The sequence below is a fragment of the Panthera uncia genome, chromosome C2, assembly GCF_023721935.1.
Source record: "Panthera uncia isolate 11264 chromosome C2, Puncia_PCG_1.0, whole genome shotgun sequence".
Taxonomy (NCBI): Eukaryota; Metazoa; Chordata; class Mammalia; order Carnivora; family Felidae; genus Panthera; species Panthera uncia.
This window is the reverse complement of record NC_064810.1, coordinates 139,043,621-139,065,983: the sequence shown is the minus strand read 5'-3', so window position 1 is coordinate 139,065,983 and position 22,363 is coordinate 139,043,621. Positions and strand designations below refer to the sequence as shown.

Below are 22,363 nucleotides of genomic sequence, written 5' to 3'. Positions count from 1 at the left end.
AATAACCTGGTGTTTTATTATACCGGTTGCTCGATTCATAGGCATGAGGTTTAAAATGGCTTATATATTATCTGCCAGCTGCAGCAAATGGAGAGCCCTGCTAGTTTGAGTCGGGAAGGAAGGCGGTTACGGGGAGCACGGGGGGGAAGTGTGGCTTTTCCGCGGCACTTCCGAAACGGGGGGGGGGGGGGCGGGGGGGGGGAGAAGGAGAGTGAGAAGCTGGGGTGGTGGGGGAGGCCCTTGCTAACAGCTAAGGAGAAGCTCGGCCAAGACCAAGGGGGGAAGGCAGGCCTTCCTCCAACTCTCGCCCCCCGACCCCCATGTCCCCCCTCTCCCTCCCCCACTCCTCCTCAGTGGGGGGAAGCCCGTCTCCAGGTGGGAGCCCCAGCCTGCCTCCCCAGAATGCTGTGCGGCGGGGACCCTACGGAGGGGCCACCCTAGGGCCGTCTTTAGCAGCAGCAAAGCCCGACCCCGCCATGAAATCCAATTATACGGCCATTTTTGTCACGCAGAGGGATCCCTGTCCCGATTGCCGCTGCTTGCAGGACGAGACGCATGAACGGGGACGGAATCACCAGTGACTTAAAGTCCTGTTTGTGGCAGCTCTCGGATACTGAGGTGGCTCAGACGGGCTGCGTGTTGCTCCTTTTTTAGCCAAGGAGGAGATGCAAACTCTTCCAGATAATAAACAGGTAAGTCTCCAAGGGAACGCTGGGCACGTCTGCTAGGGTGCCCCCCCCCCCGCCCCTTTCCCTAGGCCTGAATCTGCCCGTCGACCACGGGACAGGCTGATGCCCAAGCTGTATTTGCAGGACACTCCTGTCTTCCACACTCCAGGGCACATGGCCCAATGTCCCACCCAACAGCCCCCAGAGGCAGGCGCGGTTCCCAGCGCTTCACAACCAGCTCCCTCTCCTCCTCCCCGCGCCCTCATCCAGTGGGAGCTGTTCTCGCCCCATGTGGCCGGGGTGGAGCCCGAGGCCCAGAGAAGTCAAGTCACTTGTGCAAGGCGCCCAGCCGTCAGGCGGAGGGCACAGGGGCCTCACGAGGCAGTGTTGGCACTCCCTGCCGTCACGCCACATCGCCCACCCCCTCGCTCCGGGGCCACCTCGTATTCTGCTCCTGGCCTGACCTTGCTGTCTTCTAGAGACTGCTACTGCACTTGCCATCTCCCTCCTGGCTGGAGGTGCCGGATGCTCCCAGCGGGTGGCTGAAAGATCCGTGGCATCATTATGAGGACAGCATTCTGTGCCAGGCCAGCATCTCTCTGTGGTCGGCAAACACGCGTCTAGGCGCTAGGACGACACGGCCTTAGGAATGTACCAGCTGGGGGGTGTCTGTCAGTGGGAGGAGGGAGGCACAGAGGCCCTCAGCACACATTTGGCATTCTCCTTAGACCCGGACGCTTCCAACAGGTGGGGAGAGGCAGCTTGGCAGCCATCCAGCAACCAGGGGAGGGAGCAGCCCCTGGGTAGCCAGGGCTCTGAGTAACGGGCCGCGGGCAGTAACAAGGGTCTCGAACCCAGGGCCTCCCCAAGAGTTTCTTGGAAGTCTGCCTCGAAGCAAGCATGATATCCCTGAAGGTAATGTTTTAGGGGTGTTCCTGCACCCTCCCTGCCTAAGATTCTGGGACCAACACATGAGGTGCCCCGGGACGGCTGCAGCCCCTTCACGGCTGGTGATCTTAGAGATTCGGGGGGGACTGTGGTGGAGTGTTGGGGTATAGCCTTTGGAATATACCAGAGTATGAATCAGTGTTCCAGAGGACGTCCAGGAGTTGCTCGATTTTGGGGTGGTCTCAGCTACTCTGAAAGGCCACTCGTGGCTTCCGGAACTCCGGGCACGTATCTGAGAATGAACCAAAGCTCTGCCCTGCTTACCTGCCAAAGCGTTCCGGCCAGGCACGGAACAGCCAGGGCTCACCCTCTTGGCTTGCTTCTCCTGTCCAGAAACCCCACTGGGCTCTCTGTTGCCAATGCTCACATACCTTATTCCAGCTCACAAAGGGCCCCGCCAGCTAGCCCTGACCGATCTCCTTCGGCTCTGCATCCAGTCCTCTCTTTGCCAAACGCCTGGCCCTGCTCATGCTGTTCCCTTGACCGGAAATGTCTTTTCCTTTCCCCACCGCGCAGTAAGATCCAGGGAAATGTAGCACGGGGCCTAGAGGGCATTTTTCATTAAAAGCCAAAGACTTGTGATGTGTACTGCCAGGGGTTTCTAAAAGCTCACAAAACATGTGCCAACATTTGATTTTCAGCCAGACTTCACAGAAGAGCAGGACGCACGGAAGGGTGACTGTCTGTGCGCTCCAATTCCGCACTCAGCAGGTGTTTTGGGTTGAACTGTGTCCCCCTCCCCGCAAAGATATGTCGAGGTCCTAACACCAGTAACTTCAGAATGTGACCTTATTTGGAAATGGGGTCTCCACGCAGGTTATCAACTTACAAAATGAGGTCACTGGGTCAGACTCAATCTAGTCTGACCAGTGATGATGGGAAATGCGGACAGAGACAGATGTGCACGGAGGGAGGACGGTATGAAAACGCAGAGGCAGGGGACGACCGCGTGAAGACAGAGGATTGGAGTAATGCTTCTACAAGCCGAGGAGTGCCAAGGATTGCCCTCAACAGCAGAAGCTTTAAGAGGCAAGGAAGGATTCTTCCCTAGAGCCGCCAGAGAGAGCATGGCCCTTCTGACATCTTAATATTGGACTTCCAGCTTCCAGAGCTGTGAGACAATGAATTTCTGTTGGCTTAAGCCACCCAGTTGGTGGTACTTTGTTATGGAGGCCCTAGGAGACGAATACAGTAGGGATACAGTCAATGTGTGTCAGCAAATATAAGCACAGTGTACGTGATACAGACAGGGCAGGTATGTTTACTGGCAGAAAACAGGCTCACAAAAGATAAGAGCTCGTTCAAGGTCAGACAACTGGGAGGTGGCAGAGCGGAGATTAGAACTCGGGCCTCGAGATGCCCCCATCTCCCCCCCTGCCCCCACCATGCGTCTCTCCTGGTGGAGGGGAGGCTGATCTCCTGAGGGTCAGGTCCTGCTACTTGGGCTGATCCCAGGGTCAGTTTTCTAGAATGAAGGCCAAGTCTGCAAATGGCCGGAACCGCTTACAATACCCTTCCTTTTCTAAAGCACTCGTTTCCTGGGGAGTCTTTTGGAGCTTTGTTTAATGTTTCGGTTAGTGGCCACTTTTCTGAGTCGATTAAGGGCTCCTTAGATCTCCACAGCTCAACCTCACGAGCCCCGCGGAGGGCAGCTTATTTCCACACGGCGTTCATCACCGGATCCAGAGGAGACATGCCCATTTCGCACCTCTCTCCGCCAGAACCTGCACTGGGTGCTCTGGAGCAGCTGTTTCACTAGCCTTCCCAGCAATCCCGTGAGGCGGGCACCGTGCAAATCCAGTTCTGCAGAGGAGGGGGCCGAGGCTCCTCTGGTGGATCATGCACAGGCAAGACCGTAGGTCTAGGAAGCCCGAAAACCCAAATGACACAGTTCCTGGATTTGGACCTATGGAAACAGAGGGAATATCCTCAGAGCTGGGACGCTTCCTCTGGTTTGCTTCTTCATTCTGTTTTGGAGACTCCTCTATAAATAGCCCCTGCCCGGTTTTCCACCTTTCCCTTGGGATCCCCCTCCCACTCCTCCTGGTTTTTGGAGGGGTGGTCACTGGTTAGGAATCTTCCCAAGGAGACTAGTTCTGAAGCTTGGAGGTCAGAGCCCTGCCCGGGCCGGGTGTGGAGGGCGGGGGTGGGGGGACATATGTTCCTGCCTGCCCACCCATTTCTGCTGCCTCCTCGGGCCTGACCATTTGTCCCAAATCTACCCTAATTCGAGAAGAAAAAGGAACTACTCTTTCAAAGGTCTGTCGGTGGGTGGCTAGCTGCCTTTTTAATTCCTCTCTGCCCACTTATTCCAAAGGCATCTGACAGGGATGCCAGGCTAGTGAAGATGGCAGGAAGTTTCCTCGCAGTGGAAGCAACTGCCTGTCTAAAAAAAGCTCTTTATAAAAAAAAAAAAAAAAAAAAAAAAAAAAAAGCTCAACTCGGAACTAAGAGCTTGCCGAGAATGTGTTATGGCTGCTGTTATTTATTTATATCCCCACCTACTTCCAGAAAGGATCTGAAGCTGCTTACAATAAAAACTGAGCTAGATCTGTGTACAGAGAGTAGAAATAAAGAGAAAAGCCAGATGAGAGGCTGTATCCAAGCAGACTTGATTCTACAAATGGGCAGCGTGCTTCTGGAAGGAGGTCGGCTGCCCTACGTGTGGTTAAGTTCCCTCGGAGAGGGAAAACAGGTGTATTTCCACTTTCCCTGTTGGATCCAAAAGAGGTGTAGAAAGTCCCCACAAAGTGCTTAGGATGATGGGAACGGACGGTGTCTCACCAAAGACAGACGGATGGGGAGGGGTCCCGGAGGCCGTCAGGGAAGCTCCCTGCCTTGGGCCTTTCAAAAGCGGACCCCGAGACTAGGATCTGAACGCAAGCAGCTTACTGGGAAAAGGTCTCAGGAAGCACTGGAGGAGGGGGGAGGGGAAAGAGGTCCAGGAAGACCATCCCTGTGGGCACGTGGGCTCCTCTTGCTGGGAACCCCTGGGGAATGGTTTAGAGAATACCTAAGGGGTCTCCTCCCCAGGGGCAAGGAAGCTACGGCTTCACCCACCAGCTTCTACTTGTTCTTGGGTGGGGTGTTAGTGCCCCACGTGAGCCAAGCAGCTCCGGCAGCCAGAGCAAGCCTTCAGGGAGGGTCACGCTTGCAGTGTGAGCCCTGGGACAGGGCTGGGGCCCTGCCAGCCCCTGCTGCGCTCTCTGGGAAGGCCGGGCAGGCAGCCTCACTAGCCTGGACACAGGGAGAACCAGACCTGTGGTATAAAGAGAATCCAAAAGGAGAGGCTACCGGGTTTGGAGGGAGGCCCGGGGGAAGGGAAGGTGGTAGAGGCCGAGGCCGACCAGAATCCTGGGCTGGCTTTTGGGGTGGGAAGGAGCTATGCCGACTATCAGAGGGAGGTCTGTCCCGAAGGAGCATTTTGGTCCCAGGCCCTTTAGGAAGCCAGGCCACGCCAGGGCATGTGTTCTAGGCAGAGGCAATGCTACACCTTGTGTTTGCCCAGCCTCCCTCCAGAGTAGAGTGGACGCCATTTCATCGGGTTACCAGGTGAGTCAGGGCCTGGGGGACGGCCTAGACCACACTAAGGGATCCCGCCTGGGCCAGAAGGGAGAGACCCCTAATATCGTAGCAAATGATCCCGGATATTGTCAGAAAATGTCTCTCACCTCATGACCTGGCTCCAAAGTCTCCACTTCCAGAAAGCCCTCCCTACTTTGACTGTTCTCTTTTACTCTGTCTTTTCCGGAGTTCGCGGTGTATTTATTCCTTGAGAACAGGTGCCCCCTCTTACCTAGATGCCCAGTGGTTCCTCCTGCCATTCTACCTTGCCATCCGCCCTCTTCATATATCCTGTGTACGGCATGGTTAAAAGGGCTGTCCCTGGACTCAGGCTGTTCACAGTCAAGTCCCACTTATTGGTTATGAGACCCGGGGAAAGTAAATTAGCTTTCTCATCTCAGTCTACTCATCTGTAATATGGAAGCAACCATACCCACTTCACAATGTCCCCATAAGGGGTCAAAGATTTAATATTTATTTAGCACGGTCCCTGGTACATAGTAAATGCTCAATAAATATTAGCCGTAGTATTAATGGCGATAACAATAAAGCCTCCTGATGACAAACTGTCTATTCTTTTCCATTATTTACCAACTAAAATACGAATTTCTGAGCGTTCAAGGCTCTGCAAGGCTATTTCTTTCTCACTTCCCAGTCACTCCCAATTTAGTCTTGCCCTTCCCCTCACCTCCTTCTGTCCTTTCCCTGGGCCCATCCTCAGTTGATTTCCTGGCTGCTGAGGTCAGGATGCGTGCACGTTGATACTAAGCCCCAGGCAGTGCCTGGAAGTATTTCTAAAAGGAACAGGTGATACTCTCCTTGGCACCGGTAATGAATCACCTTGCTTCTCCGTAGTGCCAGAAGCACCTGGCATGGGACCAGGTGCCGGGAGCATCAGTTCACACACAGTGAGTGGATACGTGGTGGCTGTGGCTTCTGCCACATCACTGCTTTTTTACGGGTCCCACTGCTGAAGCTTTTCAGGAAGTATTGAATTTTTCTAACCATTTTATATCATCCCCCATTCCACAGATGGGAAAAATGAGGCCCAGAGAAGTTAATAACTTGCACATAGTCGCATGGCCGATCGGTGGCTGAGCAGGAGTGAAGCCACGTTCATCTGGTTCGAGCATCCTTGCTCTTGATGAGTCACCCTGTGCCATCTCTTGGTCCACGGGCCTACTTTACCTCTCGGTTTAAAAGAAAAGCTCCTTTATGGCGTCCAGCCTTGTCCTGCTCTGGGTCTGCTCTGGGCTAGGATGCCGTTCCCCAAGCTCGGTGGGGGCCTGTCCGCTGAATCAGGCCCTTCCCTGGGCCCGGGAGGGCAGGTCAACAGCTTTACGCATCGGTGGGTGAAGCACCCCAAACGTCTCTCCTCCTTGACACCAAGGGCCTGGGTGGGCCCCCGAGTCCTCCTGGGTCTTGCTACTCAGAGTCTGGCTCACGGCCTCTGCCAGGCAGAATGTGGTCTGCAGCCGCGCCTGAAACGCCCCCGCGGCCCCCATCGCGACGCTGAACCTGTTGGACCGGAACCTGCCCGTCAGCAAGACAGCCAGGTGCCTCAGAAGTGAGCACGCTGAGGTCTGGGGAGCACCCCTCTGGGTCCGTCCGGCGCCCCCTGAGCCAGAGACTTCGGTGTGGCCCGGCCTAACTGCGGCCACCTGCCGGGCAGCCGCCTGCGCACCCGCACCCGAGAAGCCGCCCGATGCGTTCTCGGACTGATCTCACGGCAAACCCTCTGCGCCTGCTTCTGGTTACCATTCCCGTTTCACAGAAAAAGTGGTGACGGCACCCTCAAAGGCACGCCCACAAGCTCCCCAAAGCGGCTTCGCAGCCCCTGCGCTCACTGTTCCTGGTCTTTCTGCATCACCGTTTCCTCTTTACGTTCGGGACCTTTCACGCTCTTCTCTTCCCGGCGTGCCAGTCACCCAACCAGCAAAGGCTATAACTGGGTTTAAAAAAATTCTTTTGCATGTTTCTTTATTTTTCAGGTGGGCGGAGGGGCAGAGAGAGAGGAAAAGAGAGAATCCCAAGCAGACTCCACACTGTCAGCACCGAGCCCGATGTGGGGCTCGAACTCACAACCGTGAGATCATGACCTGAACCGGAATCCAAAGTCGGCCTCTTCTCCGACTGGGCCACCCAGGCGCCGCAGATAACTGGATTTCTAAAAATATACATTTACCAGCATCTTAGGCAAGCAACGTAAGCTACTTAAGGAGGCCAGAACAGCATTCTAGTTACATTCATTCATTCATTCACTCATTCACTCATTCATTCAACAAATAACTTATTGAGTGCCTATTACGTGCCATGCACTGGGAATTGATCTCAGTGAACATAATACATGCAAAAACCAGCTTAACAAAATGGAAGTAGCTCATGGGTCTTCAGTGACATATCCCAGACCCGTCAATATACGTCACCCACCCTTGATCCCACATCCTCCCCCTCCTGCCTTGTCTTCATGTCTACGCGCAGTGACAGCCATTTCCGGCACAGCTCTGGGAGCACGGCGTGCGCTCCCGCCTCCCCGGGGAGGAGTCACGCCTGTGCTTTTCCCCAGCCCTGGCTTAGGGGGCTGACACCCTCTCTCAAGCCAGACCGCGGCCCAGGGGAGGGCCCCATAACGTTGGCTGGACTTCACAGCTGGAGGTAGGTTTTTAAAAGACGGCCCCGTGCCCCCTCTACGTGCCCCCCGGGCTCTGTACAGGCGTCTGTCATGACGGCTGCAACACCTCACCGGTTTCCCTTGTCTCCTTCACCAGGCTGTGTGTCCCCTCGAGGAGCGACCTTATCTTGGTCACTCATGTCGCCAGTGTCTTGCACACGGCCTGCACACAGTAAGTGCTCAGTCTGTGTTTCCTGGGTGCATGCATGCTCGCGTGACTGGATGGGAGGAAACACCCAGCCTTCTCAGTGACTGTGCCGAGGCCACCACACGAAGGGAGGCGGCCACTGCGTAGCCCCACTCCGCCCACCTACATGGTCTGGGCTGAATCTGGGTGGACGGGCCCTCCATGCAAGGGGAGAGGGAAGGTGGGAGCCAACACGCAGGCAAGGGCCCGCACCTACCCTCCCAGCAGCCTCGGGCGGAAGCGTCTCTTACCGTGGTGTATTTACCCAGCTGGCAGAGTGACGGGAAGGTTTCCTGGTGGGCTTTTCGGATCTTCTCTGTGAGATCGTCCAGCTCAGCCGTCATCTCATAGCTTTCCGTGCATTCCTGCTTCGAAGGCTCCTTCTTTTTCTTGTTCCTATCATTCCTGACAGCTGGAAATGAGACAGAAGGCAAACCAGGGGTCATTAACGGCCGGGCCTGTGCTGCAAGCTTCCATCTCCCGACGCTGCCTGGACTCACTTGACACTTGGAACAGGAACAGTGGGAAAAGGTGCCATGAACACATCTCCCAAGAAGAGAGGCTTGGCGGCCAGAAGGGCCAGGCAGAGGGGAAGGTTTGTCTGCGTGTGCACCTGCCAAGTAATTCTTAAAGAGTTACTTTACGGATCGCCCAAAAGGCTGAGAGCCTCAGTTTGTTTGGACAGAACTTTCTATGCGGACTAGTCCTCAAAAGATGGATTTTTCCAAATGCCTCCCCATTCCCTCCCACCCAGTTCCAGAGGCTCCGAGGGAACCACTCAGGCCCGGGAGACACGTTGCTGAACAAAAAGCCTTGTTGCATCATGATTCGTGATTCCTAGCTAAGCCTTCTGGTTTGTTTTTGTTGTTGTTATTGTCTTTTAGTTTCCTGAATGAACGGACCCTTTTGAAGAGATTCATCTCAAAGGTGATGGGATGGTGATTTTTGTCCCTTCGTGCTTTTCTGCTTCCTAGACTTTTGGTATTCATCACATAATCTTTTATTATTATTTGCAAATACTGTATTAATGTATTACATATTGTATACATCGTATATAATATTTAAATACAATGTTTATAATCACTTATTGTTAAAAAAAAGTTATTTTAAAACAATAATCTATGCGTTGTGGGCCCCTGGCCTGAAAAACGATTGGTCCACTCATTTGCTTATTCGTCTATAGCCGCTCCACTCGACATCTCGTCTGGCCCACTGACCCCTCGGCAGGTGCGGTCTTTGCCTCAGCACTTTCGCAGCTGAGCGTGACGCCAGGATGAGTCGAGTCCCAGGACCCGGGGCTGTGGAAACCCACGCTTCCCCTCGCAGCACAGAGCTCTCAGATGACTTCAAACCCGAGTGTAACGCAAAGCTCTGGCCTCGGGCTAGGATCTCCCGGGGAAGGGAACTGCAACCCAGGGAGGCCAACAGGTGAAACCAGACCGCGCAAGCCCCTCCGGGGCGTCTCCATTCCCCGGGGACCAGGGGGTGGCCAGGCTGGACACCACCTGGCCGTGTATGCCACCGCCATGACCTGCGAATCTGTGCTGCAAAATGACCCAGGTCATAATCCGATCTGCCCTAAGAGGATTTGGCTTGTGTTGCCTCCCTGAGAGCACCCGGGGTGATCTGAGAACTGGCGGCTCCCTGGGTCTACACGGTGAGGATCCCGAGGCCCCGTATGGGGCAGACTGAAATGAAGGCCTGGGGAGCTGGGGAGCACAGCAAGGCGGAAGGAAACAGATGGGGATGGGGAGGGAGTGCGTGAACGGTACCGAAGGATCCCAGTGTCTGTATAAGTCACTTACTCCTGACCTGGAGGGAGGGCAGCCGGGGCGAATATTCACATTTCTCGAGCATCTTAAGCATTGTACTGGGAACCGTGTCCGCAGCATCTCACTTAATCCCCTGATCAGGGAGGTGATTTTAAACTCATCTTACAGATGAAGAAACTGAGTGTCAGAGAGACTGAAGAATGTTTACACAGTTGACAAGTTCTTTCTTCACTTGGACTCACTCACTCTTAAGGGAGCGGACACGTTTGAGAAGAAAACAATACCTCTCCAGAGGATTTTCCTCCCCCAGGACTCTGAAATGACACTGTTCTTTGGCTCAGAACATTTCCAGATTAAGGTGAGTGGTAACGACAGTGTGAAGTAACTCAGCCTCAAATGTATTACTTTTCAGTGTAGACTGGCCAAGTGCCCAGACCATTCCTAGCAGGTGTGGGACGCAGGGGGAGGACAGCATATGGTTTAAAGCAGTTAGAAAGCAAAGGATACGGTCAGCAAAGGAGGGACCGTGAGGAAGGGGGTAGCGCACGGCAGCCGAGACGCCCCCACGACTCTCCTCAAGGACGAAGTCTGGGTCTGTGAGGGGAGGCTGGGGCCTGACGCCTTGTGTGTGAGCACCACGGGCTCTCCGTGCAGGTGAGCGGGCTTTCCTGACCCCTGCCCGTGACCCTCGTCATTTGCTAACACAAGAGCCCTACGTGAGCAGTGAGGGTCCTTCCAAAACAGAGCTCTAAGGGAAGCAGTCTGGCAGTCCCTCGAGAAGCTAAAGAGTTGCCACACGATCCAGCAATCCCCATTCCTGGGTCCACCCAAGGGAACAGAAAATAAGCGTTCATGCAAAACCTGTACACCAATGTTCACAGCAGCCCTTCCCATAAACAGCCCCGCGGTGGAAACAACCCCCATGTCCATCACCTGACGAATGGATAAACGGCCGTGGCGCATCCACACGGTGGAATATCTTTGGCCACGAAGGAGTGAAGTACAGACCCACGTTACAACGTGGATGAGCCCTGACAACATTATGCTCCACGAAAGAAGCCAGTCACGAAAGGCCGCGTGTTGTGTGGTTCTATTTATACGAGACGGACAGAGAAAGCAAACTGGTAGGCAGGAGGCAGATCGGTGGTTGCCGAGGGCTGGGGCTCATGGAAGATCAGCACTGACTGCTAACGGGATTTTCTTTTTAGGGATATGTGAATGTTCTGGAATTAGGTAGTGGGAATGGCTGTCCAACCTTGTGAGTATACTACAAACCACTGAACCGCATACTTCAAAATGATGAATGCTACGCTCTGTGAATTATACCTTAAAATAAGGAAAAAACACCCCAGCCCCCTGAGGGAGGCCACAAGTCACTGAACACTACAAACTGCTGTGACTGGAATCAGAAGCCAAGATGGCGACCTCTGACCACCTAACACAGCAGTGACGGTAATGCCACTTTTTGGTTGCTTAGCAAGGGCGAGCCACCGCCTTAAGCAATTCAAGAATTCTAGTTCACTGAATTCCACAGTGAACCGGGTGAGGTAGGCATTAAAATTCCATCTCTACACTCTCAGAAGCTTGAGGCCCAAGATCACCCTCTTTGAAAGCAGTCGAGCCAAGATTTCAGTGGAATAGACACAAAAGCAGACAGAGGAACCACACACACATAATTACCCATGATCGCATCCCCAGGCGAGTCTGTAGGACCTTGAGAAGGATCTGCGCTTCTCCGCATTCTGCTTCACCGTCCCCCATCCACCCACAGCCCCCTGGACCATCACCTGGAAAACGCATGCGAGGAAAGACAGCCCTGGAGGTTACCTGGGAGGTGGGGGGGGGGGGCACTCCGTGAGCTGCCCCCACGGATCATCTGTACCAAGCCCGAAAGTGAGAGGTGAGGTCAGGTGGGAAGGGGACCCTGGTGAGCTGTAGCAGGGCACCAGGGGCACTCAGACTCACACAGCACCCGCCATTTGCAAAAATAACAAGCTGTAAAGCCAGAGCTCCATCTTCTGCGCTTTGAGGCCCAAACTCAGAGCACTCTCACCAGCTGACTGACTGCCAGGGGACCAGTGTGTAACACCACAGGCTCCCTTCCAGTCAGCTCCCTGCCCTCCCAAGGCGGAGTGGCCTTCCTACGGTCTCCATGACCGAAGGGCTACTGGGACTCTCGGGTACTCCTCTCCAACAGCAAGACGCAATGACCCCCTGGTAATGACGCCCCAATCTCCATGACCGAAGGGCTACTGGGACTCTCGGGTACTCCTCTCCAACAGCAAGACGCAATGACCCGCTGGTAACGATGCTCCAATCACGGAAAGGTTCATAAGTTGATGGAGGTGTCTCGTAAACACATGGCTTCAACAACTGCTTTGCTCAATGGTTTTAAACTGCTGTGGACTGCAGATGTGGGATCTGGGCCACGCATGGGGATGGCTGCCAAGAGCCACCAGAATCAAGGAGGCGATGCAGTACACGGGACGCCACGAGGGCTTGGGGACGGTGGCTTCGTCCAGTTTCGGGGGACTTGTGGTCAGCAGCATCCGGGGCAGTATGGGGCAGGGGGTGATACAGGCGCTGCAGGGGGCCGGGGACCTGGTACAGACACCGGCTTCACCATCATCCCGGGGGATTGAGCCCCTCTCAGAGCTTCCCCGAAGGCAGCGGCGCCCTCCCAGAGGTGCACGGACGTCCGCTAGGTGGGACGGCCGGTCTACCATCAAGGCTCATACGGCCTGGCCATACAGGAAGAAGAACTCAAGGCCCTTCCACGTGGAAATGGTGGGCCCGAACACTGAGGATCTGTGGGCTTTCTCACGAGGTCCGCGGCTGCAAGTGGCAGTGACGCTTCTCCAGAAGCCACATGGTAGCGGCCCCAAATGAACAGATGGGCTCATTTCTTCGTTTTCTGGCCATTCATTCATTCAAATGTTGTCTGAGCATCTAGTAGGTACCATCTGCTGCAGGGAGGAAATGACAGTGGAGCCACACAGATGGTTCCTGCTACCACGGAGCTCACTTACGGTGAGAGCCAGACATTCATCATCCGACAGCAACAGCAACAATAATAACGAGAACAGGGCATCGCTGTTGGGATACCTACCGCGACTCATCCTGGAGAATTCGTACAGTGTTGAAAGTGCTAATTACAGCTACCCTAGCAGCTATGGGGCACTCCCCAAAGCCTTCTACTCATCATTAGGCCATACGACAACCCGATCACTATCATCATCATGCCTATTTTGCAGATGAGACAACTGAGGCACAGAAAGCTAAGCAGCCTGCCCAAGGCCATGCATTTTAGAAATGATGTAGTGGGGATCTGAACTCAGACAACCTGGCATCAGAGTCCTCATTCTTTTTTTTCTTTTAATGTTTATTTATTTTTGACAGAGAGAGAGAGACAGAGCATGAGCGGGAGAGGGGCAGAGAGAGAGAGGAAGACACAGAATCCAAAGCAGGCTCCAGGCTCCGAGCTGTCAGCACAGAGCCCGACGCGGGGCTTGAACTCACAGACCACGAGATCACGACCTGAGCTGAAGTCGGACGCTCCACTGACTGAGCCCCCCCAGGCGCCCCCAGAGTCCTCATTCTTAACCACTGTGTTTGGTCATGTCATACACATTCCCAGTTCTGCCACATGGTGCCATGAAGGATGGTGCATGTGTATCACTGGTGTGTGTGTGTGTGTGTGTGTGTGTGTGTGTGTGTGTGTAGGGACAAGGGGCTCTGATCCAGGATGGGGAGGCTGATGCTGGGGAAAGGGGAGAGCGAGTTGAGGGGAGGGATGGGAAGGGAGGTGGGAGCCTAGGGAGTCCGGGCTGTACAACTGATGCTCAGCCCCAAAGGCCGCCTGTGACGTTGGTGGCTGGCCTCTCCCTCCACTCCCACGGAAGGGATGCTGGCTGCCACGGGCACCCGTATACCTGTGATGGATCCGAGGGTTGACTGACGGCTTTCAGGCACAGTGCATCCCACAGGCACGGGCAGTGGGATGGTGGGGGCACATACCGTCGCCTCTGTGTCGGAGCCCCTATCTCAAGGTGGGGGCCAATTACCGTCTCACAGGGCCATCCCCTCCCGGTCTGAATATCTGGATGGCCAAGGTCACATTTTGTCTCTGTCTCCCGAGGGCCGAAAACAGTGTCTGGCCCACAGTGGGGGCTCAAAAACTGTTCTGTGAGGGACAAGGTGAGCATGTGACTAAATGTGGAGTCTGCTCTGTGTGCAACAAGAGCTCACCCGAGCCTCTTACTTCCAGAAATCAGAGGTCTCACCTCCACGTCGGGGCCCGCGGGGCATTCAAGAACCACTCGAGCCACCGCGGCCAGAGCCAGCAGGCTGACAAAGCAGGTGGGGCGCCCGAAGGGTCACGAGTATGATTTACACACCTGGGCGAGCCGGGCCTGATGTCTGCAAAGCGCTTCTTGGAACGCAAGGTGCTCCATAAAATATCAAGTATTCTCCTTGTGAGGGCCAGGCGCCACAAATCAGACTTGGTGGCGTAAAAGTAACATATTTATGATCCACTATCATATTGCAAATGAAATGAACGTAATAAAAGTGTCACTTATACAAATACCTCTGATGTACGGATCTCGACCTATGAATATGAAAACAGACACCCCAGCACTTTTATTTGAATGTCTAATCATGGAAATAAATGAAGTCATGTTCATTTTAATGTGTGCACTTGTGCATGTATCTAGAATATTGATTTCCACGCACCCAATAAAAACGTAATGCGGGAAACATGCAAAAGATGTGGATTTCACTTGGATTCAGGAAGAGATGAAAACAACGCTTCACTAAAGATTCCATGACGTCAAAAATAAAGAAAGAAAGAGAAAAAGGAAAATACAGTCGACGGCGTTTTTGCCCATAACGTTCTCTATGTTCAGTGTAGCAAAGGAAGCGTAACGGTCTGTTTATTCTTGTTCGAATATTAAAGTCTGGGATTCGTTCATCTGGAGTCTTCACCTTGCTAACTACAGAAACAACGGGTCACAGTTGGTGATGTGAGCTATCTGGTTGCTGTGCATGGGGGAGAGCCTGTAACTAACACACCCACACACTTAAAAGAAAACCACAAAAAGAGAGTTGAGTTTAAAAATAATTTTTCTGGGGTGCCTGGGTGGCTTGCTTGGTTAAGCGTCCGACTTCAGCTCAGGTCATGATCTCAGGGTCCGTGAGTTCAAGCCCTGCGTCGGGCTCTGTGCTGACAGCTCAGAGCCTGGAGCCTGTTTCAGGTTCTGTGTCTCCCTCTCTCTCTGCCCCTCCCCTGTTCATGCTCTGTCTCTCTCTGTCTCAAAAATAAATAAATGTTAAAAAAATTAAAAAAAAAAATAAAAAAAAAATAAAAATAATTTTTCTGAATTAATTGTGTAGATGAACCGTAAACCAATGGATCTGAAGGCAGATGGATGTAGGACTAACAAAGACAGCCTTTTCCCATTATTTCGGGGTGTGGGGGTTGGTGCTCAAACGTGGAGCGCAGTAGGTCCCACGGTAAAGGTGGGCGGAGTTGGGCGAGTGAATACTCCTCAAGATCAGAATCTCCTTAGAGGTGGAGACCGTGTCCTGCACCTAACACAGCACTTAACCACGTACGCACTAGTCGAAGTTTGCGCAGATACAGAGAAAGGAGGTTAGTGAATGAGGCTACGAGGAAGTCCCCTCCCATCCCCCACACCCAGGGACACAGGCCTTTGGGACCAGACTGAGGGCGGGGCACCAGAGTATCTGTTAAGTGAATACTGTGATTGCAGGGCTCCAACCTGGGGGGCCGCAGCAGGGGGGGGGGGATTGGAAAAGGGGGTGGCCCCCCCCCCCCCCGGCCCCCCACAAGTGCAACGTGTTAACGGATGGCCTGGCTGTTCACAGTGCCAGTGACGGAGCAGGGGAGCATACTTAGAATTTTTACAGAATATTAAATATGCAAGTCATAAGAGAAGCAGTCTGGACATAGCATTCTCGGAGTTTAACAAGGATCTACCAGCCTAGCCCAGCTTCTTAAAGTTATTCAAAGCACTTACGGAAAATCTCTGAAATATCACGATGTACCAAATGCCAAATACCTCTTTCTGGTTAAAGTGGAATATTATACTAATAAAATTTTTAAAACCATTTGAAACACCGTTTCCTCTCCCTGGTCGCTTGTAGAGATGGAGATTTTGCCTCCTCTCGAGTGGAGAGCCTCCCCTTTGTCTTCCATTTCCAAATCCTTTCTTCCTCCTCTGTCTGGCCTGCCGTGGCCAGCCCTGCCCAGCCCTGCCCTGGCCATATTCCTTTCCAGGCAGGCCCCATGTGGTGGGCATCCTTGCAAGGCAAGAGTTTAAAGCTCTGTTACAAGTGACAGATCCTTTCCTTTGGACAAGAGTCTTGTACGAACCATAGGAAACATCCTAAGTCCAACTCCAGGGACAATAAAACATTCCTGCATGAGGTATAAAAGCGGGAGCTTTGACAATGAGCAGGTGAGAAGGTGCGAAGTGCCTCTGAGACACCTTCCTTCATAATTAGTGGAGCTTCTCTGCACGTTCCCCTGGACGGCAATGGGCTACTCTCAGTGACCAAATCCTGTCTGCGGGAGGCAGATGTGCCCTTGGCTTTGGGCTTGTGGCAGAACCGTCCCACATGACGAGGGCTGAGAGGAAGGTCTTAACTGATGGTATAGAACTGAACATTAAGAAATGGAAATTTAAGGGGCGCCTGCATGGCTTAGTCGGTTAAGGGTCTGACTTCAGCTCAGGTCATGATCTGGGGGTTTGTGAGTTCCAGCCCAGCGTTGGGCTCTGTGCTGACAGCTCAGAGCCTAGGGCCTGCTTTGGACTCTGTGTCTCCCTCTCTCTCTCTCTGCCCCTCCCCTGTCTCTCTCTCTCTCAGAGAGAGTGCTCTGTCTCTCTCTCTCTCAAAAATAAATAAACACTAAATTTTTTTTTTTTAATGGAAATTTAAGGGGCGCCTGGGTGGCTCAGTCGGTTAAGCGTCCAACTTCGGCTCAGGTCATGATCTCACAGTTCGTGGGTTTGAGTCCCGCATCGGGCTCTGTGCTGATGGCTCAGAGCCTGGAGCCTGCTTCCAATACTGTGTCTCCCTCTCTCTCTTCCCCTCCCCCACTCACGCTCCGTCTCTCTCTCCTTCAAAAATAAACATTAAAAAAAATTTTTTTTAATGGAAATTTAAGACACTGAGGTTGTCGCCCTCTGTGTCTTACTCAGGAGTAAGTAAACCCTCACACCTATGGCATGATCAATTCATGTTCTTTTTAAATATCTCCAGTTTACAAAAAGGAGAGTTCAGTATCTGTTCCCATAAGCCATACTCGTGGGCAGGAAGTTCTTTGTTATATCAAGCTGAAGTTCACTCTGTTGAGTTCAACCTGCCCTCTTGTATCTGAAAGACTGGTGCAGTTTTTTTTTTTTTTTTTTAACTGTAACTTCTTTGTAAAAATGTGGGCAATGTCAGATTCAGGAATCAACCGTCTTAGAGTAAGGATCCATACATCTAGGGTAAATGATGAACAGAGATCCAGGCCCATGGACTGCCTTTCAAAGCAGTATGTGACTGGAAGGAGGGGGATGACAAAAAGAAATTTCTCAGAAGACTTTCCAGATAAACCTGTATCATGGCAAATTACGTGCTTCCAAATATTAAACAACAATATCTATCATGATAAATTCTAATGGTCAAAATTTTTATTCCTACTGTTCTCTAAACCCAATTTTCAGAAAACGAATTGTAGTCTCCTTGACATTCTTTTTTTTTTTTCATTCTTTTTAACATTTATTCATTTTTGAGAGAGAGAGAATGAGCATGAGTGGGGGAAGGGAAGAGAAGAGGGATACACAGAATCCAAAGCAGGTGCCAGGCTCTGAGCTGTCAGCAAAGAGCCCGAGGTGGGGCTTGAACCCATGAACTGTGACATCATGACCTGAGACAAAGTTGGACGCTTAACCGACTGAGACACTCAGGCACCCCTCCTTGACACTGTTATATTTTCCCTCTTAAAACATTTTTTTTAATTTTTATTTTTTTAATTTATTTTTTTTAACGTTTATTTATTTTTGACAGAGAGAGAGACAGAGCATGAGCGGGGGAGGGGCAGAGAGAGAGGGAGACACAGAATCGGAAGCGGGCTCCAGGCTCTGAGCTGTCCGCACAGAGCCCGACGTGGAACCCAAACTCACAGACTGTGAGATCATGACCTGAGCCGAAGTCGGACGCTCAATCGACTGAGCCACCCAGGTGCCCCAAAACATTTTTTTAAAAACAGAAATGAGGCATTTAGCCTGGAGAAAGCTCTGAGAAGGCTCAGTAATTTCTCTTGGGGAGTATGACCCTTTGACATACCCTGCAGAACGGGAGCATCAGATGGGGGGGTGCCTGGAAAGGGGAGCCGTGTTTGCATGGTGGTTTGACTGCAAACGTGGCCCTAATTCACCCCGTTTGCATTGTCTTTGCAGCCTTTCCCATCAAGAGGTGGAGACAACTCCAGAGCCCACGTATCTGGGGTGGCTTGTGAATCACTTTAACCAACAGGATGCAGTGGAAGTAATATTATACCATTTCCAAAAGATCTCGCACACTTCTGCCTGCCCCTCTGAGAACGTCATCACTGTGTATGAACAAGCCTGGGCTAACCTGCTGGAAAATGAGAGACCGTGCAGAGGAGAGCCCAATTAGTCCAGCTAAGACCATATGAGACCAATCTAGAGCCAACCTGCCCATAAATCTGGGAGAGCATTCAGAGAAGATGAGCAGAATTGCCTACCCTATCTGAAGCCGACCAGTCTCACGAGAGAGCCTGGTGGACCCAGAAGGACCACCCAGCCGATCAACAGTTTTATAAGCAATAATAAACGCTTATTGTTTCAAGCCACTGAGCTTTGGGGTAGTATGTTATACAGCAATAGCTAACTGATACAGCGTCGGTAAAGAGTGTGTTTATGGCGACTGTAGCACATACCCACGTATGCTTTTGCCCCCTGGTATGTCTGAATCAACGGTTGCTTTTATTCAGTGGTTAGGGCGAGGAAGAAGACAATTTGTTATTCCTCCAACACAAGGTTCAAGATCCTGCCCGTATCTGTTACAACATACAGAAATTATGAAATTGTTCTCTATGGGTTTTAAATAAACAGGAAAGGTACAACTGCCAGGTGGGAAGGACGAGGGTCAAATTCCAAAGTTTTGCATTTTAGTCCATCATTTATTGCCTGTGCAAACTCAGGATCGTCCCTAAGTGTTCCGAGGCCTCAGTTTCCTCATCTGAAAAATGGGGACATTCTTTCTTTTCCATCACACACAGAATTCTTATATATATTTAGATGTGCAAATAATTGCAACACTCTGTAATATGTACTAAAATAGTGGGAGCCCTACACTGATTTCTTATTCACCAAATGTTTATTGAGTCCTGGAGCTACTGAAAATTCGAAGTCAAATAAAGTATGCTTTATTTCTCAAATGAAATGTAGAAGATACATAACACAGACGATGAGGGTTTAATATACGTGGACTACTTTCAAATGTGAAATGTAAGACAGCAGTAGAGAAAGGAAAGAGAAAGCGATAATGAAAATTAGGAAGGAAGAAATAAGGGAGGGAGGGAGGAAAGAATTTTCATCCAAGGTAAGACCAGTGCTCCAGCCTGGGGCCCACGTAACTGGAGACTAAGGGGAGGGTGGAGGATAGGTAAGCTGAGCGATTTTTAAACTTTCAGTGGGTTCATCTCCATGGCAGGAACTTCCATGTGAACTTGACTTAGTAAACAGATGCGGCCACGTTCATCTCCTTGGGCTCCAACTTTTCCAGATACTGCCTGACACACCTGATGAATCTCTGCCTACACCATCCGTGTGTCAGTGAGGTATCCGAGAGAGAGACAAATGTCTGCATGTTTGCTGATGTGTGCCCAATACCCTATTTAGGATACCGCTGCAGAGAAGGGCCTACGTGTTGTCAAATCAATTTCGGAAACCCAAGTCACCAGAGCAAGGGTCTACATACGAATGGGTGGATGTTACATACCTAGTTAAAATGAAAAACTCTCACCTTAAGGCATTTAAATGATTTATGCCAGCTTATATATCCCTAAGTGATTCTCACTGGTATCCTTGAAGCTCTAAGGATTCTAAGGGTTTTCAGAATCACCAAATGAGTATTGTTCAGTACAGCTGTTGTTCTAAAGGCATTCTATGAATTTTAATTTTTAGAGAATTGGCCATCCACATATGAGATACATGCTAGCCTCCTGTTGGATATGATTAGTCAATTAACCAGAACTTCCTTTCCTATGACACTGGGTGTTATATGTAAGTGATGAATCACTAAATTCTACTCCTAAAACCATTATTACACTAGATGTTAGCTAACTTGGATTTAAATAATTTTTTAAGGTGAAAAAGAAGAAAAAATATAGCTAGTCAATTCGGTTTAAAAAGATCATTACATGAAAACTTTTGAATTAATTTAAATTTACTGTTAATGTTTTTGGAGGTTACCTTAGCTCTCAAAGTTATTTTAAAAGGTATTCTTACAATGGATGGGAGGGTTACCACTGAAGTCTCTCTTAACTATAGGTTTGTTTTCACACATCCATCCATCTGTCCATCCATCCATCCATCCATCCATCCATTTATTTATCCAGTTCATCTTTTCATCATCTATGTATCTGTCCATCCATTCAGCTATTCATCTATGTGTTCATCATTTAGCCCTCCCTCCCCATTTTTTTCCTCCATTGGTCTATCCATTTATTCATCCATTGGTCTAACCTTTCATCTGTTTATCCACCCAGCCACCCATGTGTTCCTCTGTTTATTTAGCTTTTCATCTGTTCAGATAGCTACTGAGTATTTTTAAGAGATTCACATTCTAGTAAAAGAGAGTCACCTAAACAAATAACTATCATGCAATGAGTTACATGCCAGAATATTAATTCACTGACTGAAGCAACAGGAATACGAAACCTACGGTGTACGCTGTAAGATGGTACTCAGATCCACAGATGAGGGAGCTGACAGCTCAGTCTGTGGGAGTCACGAAAAATATCACAGGGTAGAGGAATACTGAGCTGAGTGCCCTATAGGAGTATCCTAGGTCTTATTCATTCTCGTGTCCCTAGTGCGGTGTCTTTTCCAAGGACACTCAACAAATAGTCAATGAAGGAATAAGGCTTGAAGGGGCAGGAGCCACTCTTGATGAAGAGAACACTCTGGGAAAGGCCTGAGCATGGGACAGAACACAGTTATATGACAGAAGTTGATTTCTGATGGCCTTCAAAGGATGGGTCTCAGTGGGGAAGCAGAAAGAGGTGGGAAGAACATTCTGGACGTGGGGGATATGAGGAAATGCTTCCTGGAATGTCTGCATCAGGTTTGGAGGAGAGCAGGGTGGCTGGTGTGCGTAGAGGAACAAGCGCAGAATGAAGATTGGTGGGGAGAAAAAATTAGATATATATATATCTAATCTACATCTAGATATTTAGGAAACCCCGCAATGGAAACATACGTCGGGCTAGGTAATGGGTTCAATGTGGGGGGTGAAGAAAAAGCCTTTTAACGCTGGAACTGGGATATGGATGGCATCCCAAATAAAAGGAAACTGGGGAAGCTGATGGGGAATAAGGAATCCAGTGTGGGGCAGGAAGGTAATGAGTCTGGCTTAACGGGAGGGAACCAGAAACTGAGATGGCAAATCCGGGAAGCGATGGCTCTATGGATCAGGCCAGAGGACAGGTGTGAAGTTAGATCATTTAGGAGCCGAAATCTTAGGAGGACCATCGAGGTCATGAGGGAGGTAAGCAACGGGAGAGAGAGGAAGGAAAAAATGAGGCTCAGGAACTGGGCCTTGGGAAGTGCCAGCGGTTGGTGGGAAAGGGAACAGGACACGATGATGGTGGCAGATGAACAGCGGGCAGGAAAACTGGGATGCTAAAAAAATCATGGAAATGGATTTCCACGGAGAAAAGGATCCAAAGCGGCAGCAGCCTGGCCAAGCGTCCACTGTGGCTGACAGTCAGAAAGAAAGAAGAGGAAGCAAAGTTCACTGGTTTTGGCAATGGAGAAAGCGACGACTTTCAAGAGAACATTTATAGCAGGGCCACGAGGGCGGAAGGCAGACTGGGGGCGGGGAGGGTTAGGAGGAGGCCAGAGAAAGCCCTTCAAAACTCAACCTGGGAAATACCCTTGAGTCCAGGCACTTGAAAACTTGTTTTTCTATAATCAAACCTGTAAGGGAGGTCAGTAGAAGCATCCACGTTTACAAACGAGAAAAGCTGTACGAATTTCCGGGGGAATGTGAAATTGTTCATTTGTAGAGGCCCACTGGAAGGGCAGCACGGAGCAGGAGGATCTTGGAAGATGCATTCCCTCAGGTCTACGCAGAGAACGGAAGGAAGAGGAAGCTTTAGGTAAGCCAAGGCTGGAAGATGGCTTGGGTTTTAGGTTCGTTTGGGGTGACAATGGCAGTGATATGATCAGACTTGCCTTTTTAGGAAGGTCGCTCTGTTCTCGGTGAAGAAATGACCGGGGATGGAGACAGC

General features: G+C 51.0%; 1 protein-coding gene across 2 annotated transcripts in view; it reads right to left on the bottom strand.

Moving 5' to 3' along the window:
• Nucleotides 1-22,363, bottom strand: part of RARB (retinoic acid receptor beta) — a 404,400-nt gene that overhangs the window by 20,505 nt on the left and 361,532 nt on the right. For both annotated transcript variants that reach the window (XM_049628899.1, XM_049628900.1), the window contains exon 4: nt 8,290-8,450. In XM_049628899.1, coding sequence (XP_049484856.1) covers nt 8,290-8,450 — 161 coding nt within the window. The remainder of the gene's footprint in view (nt 1-8,289; nt 8,451-22,363) is intronic.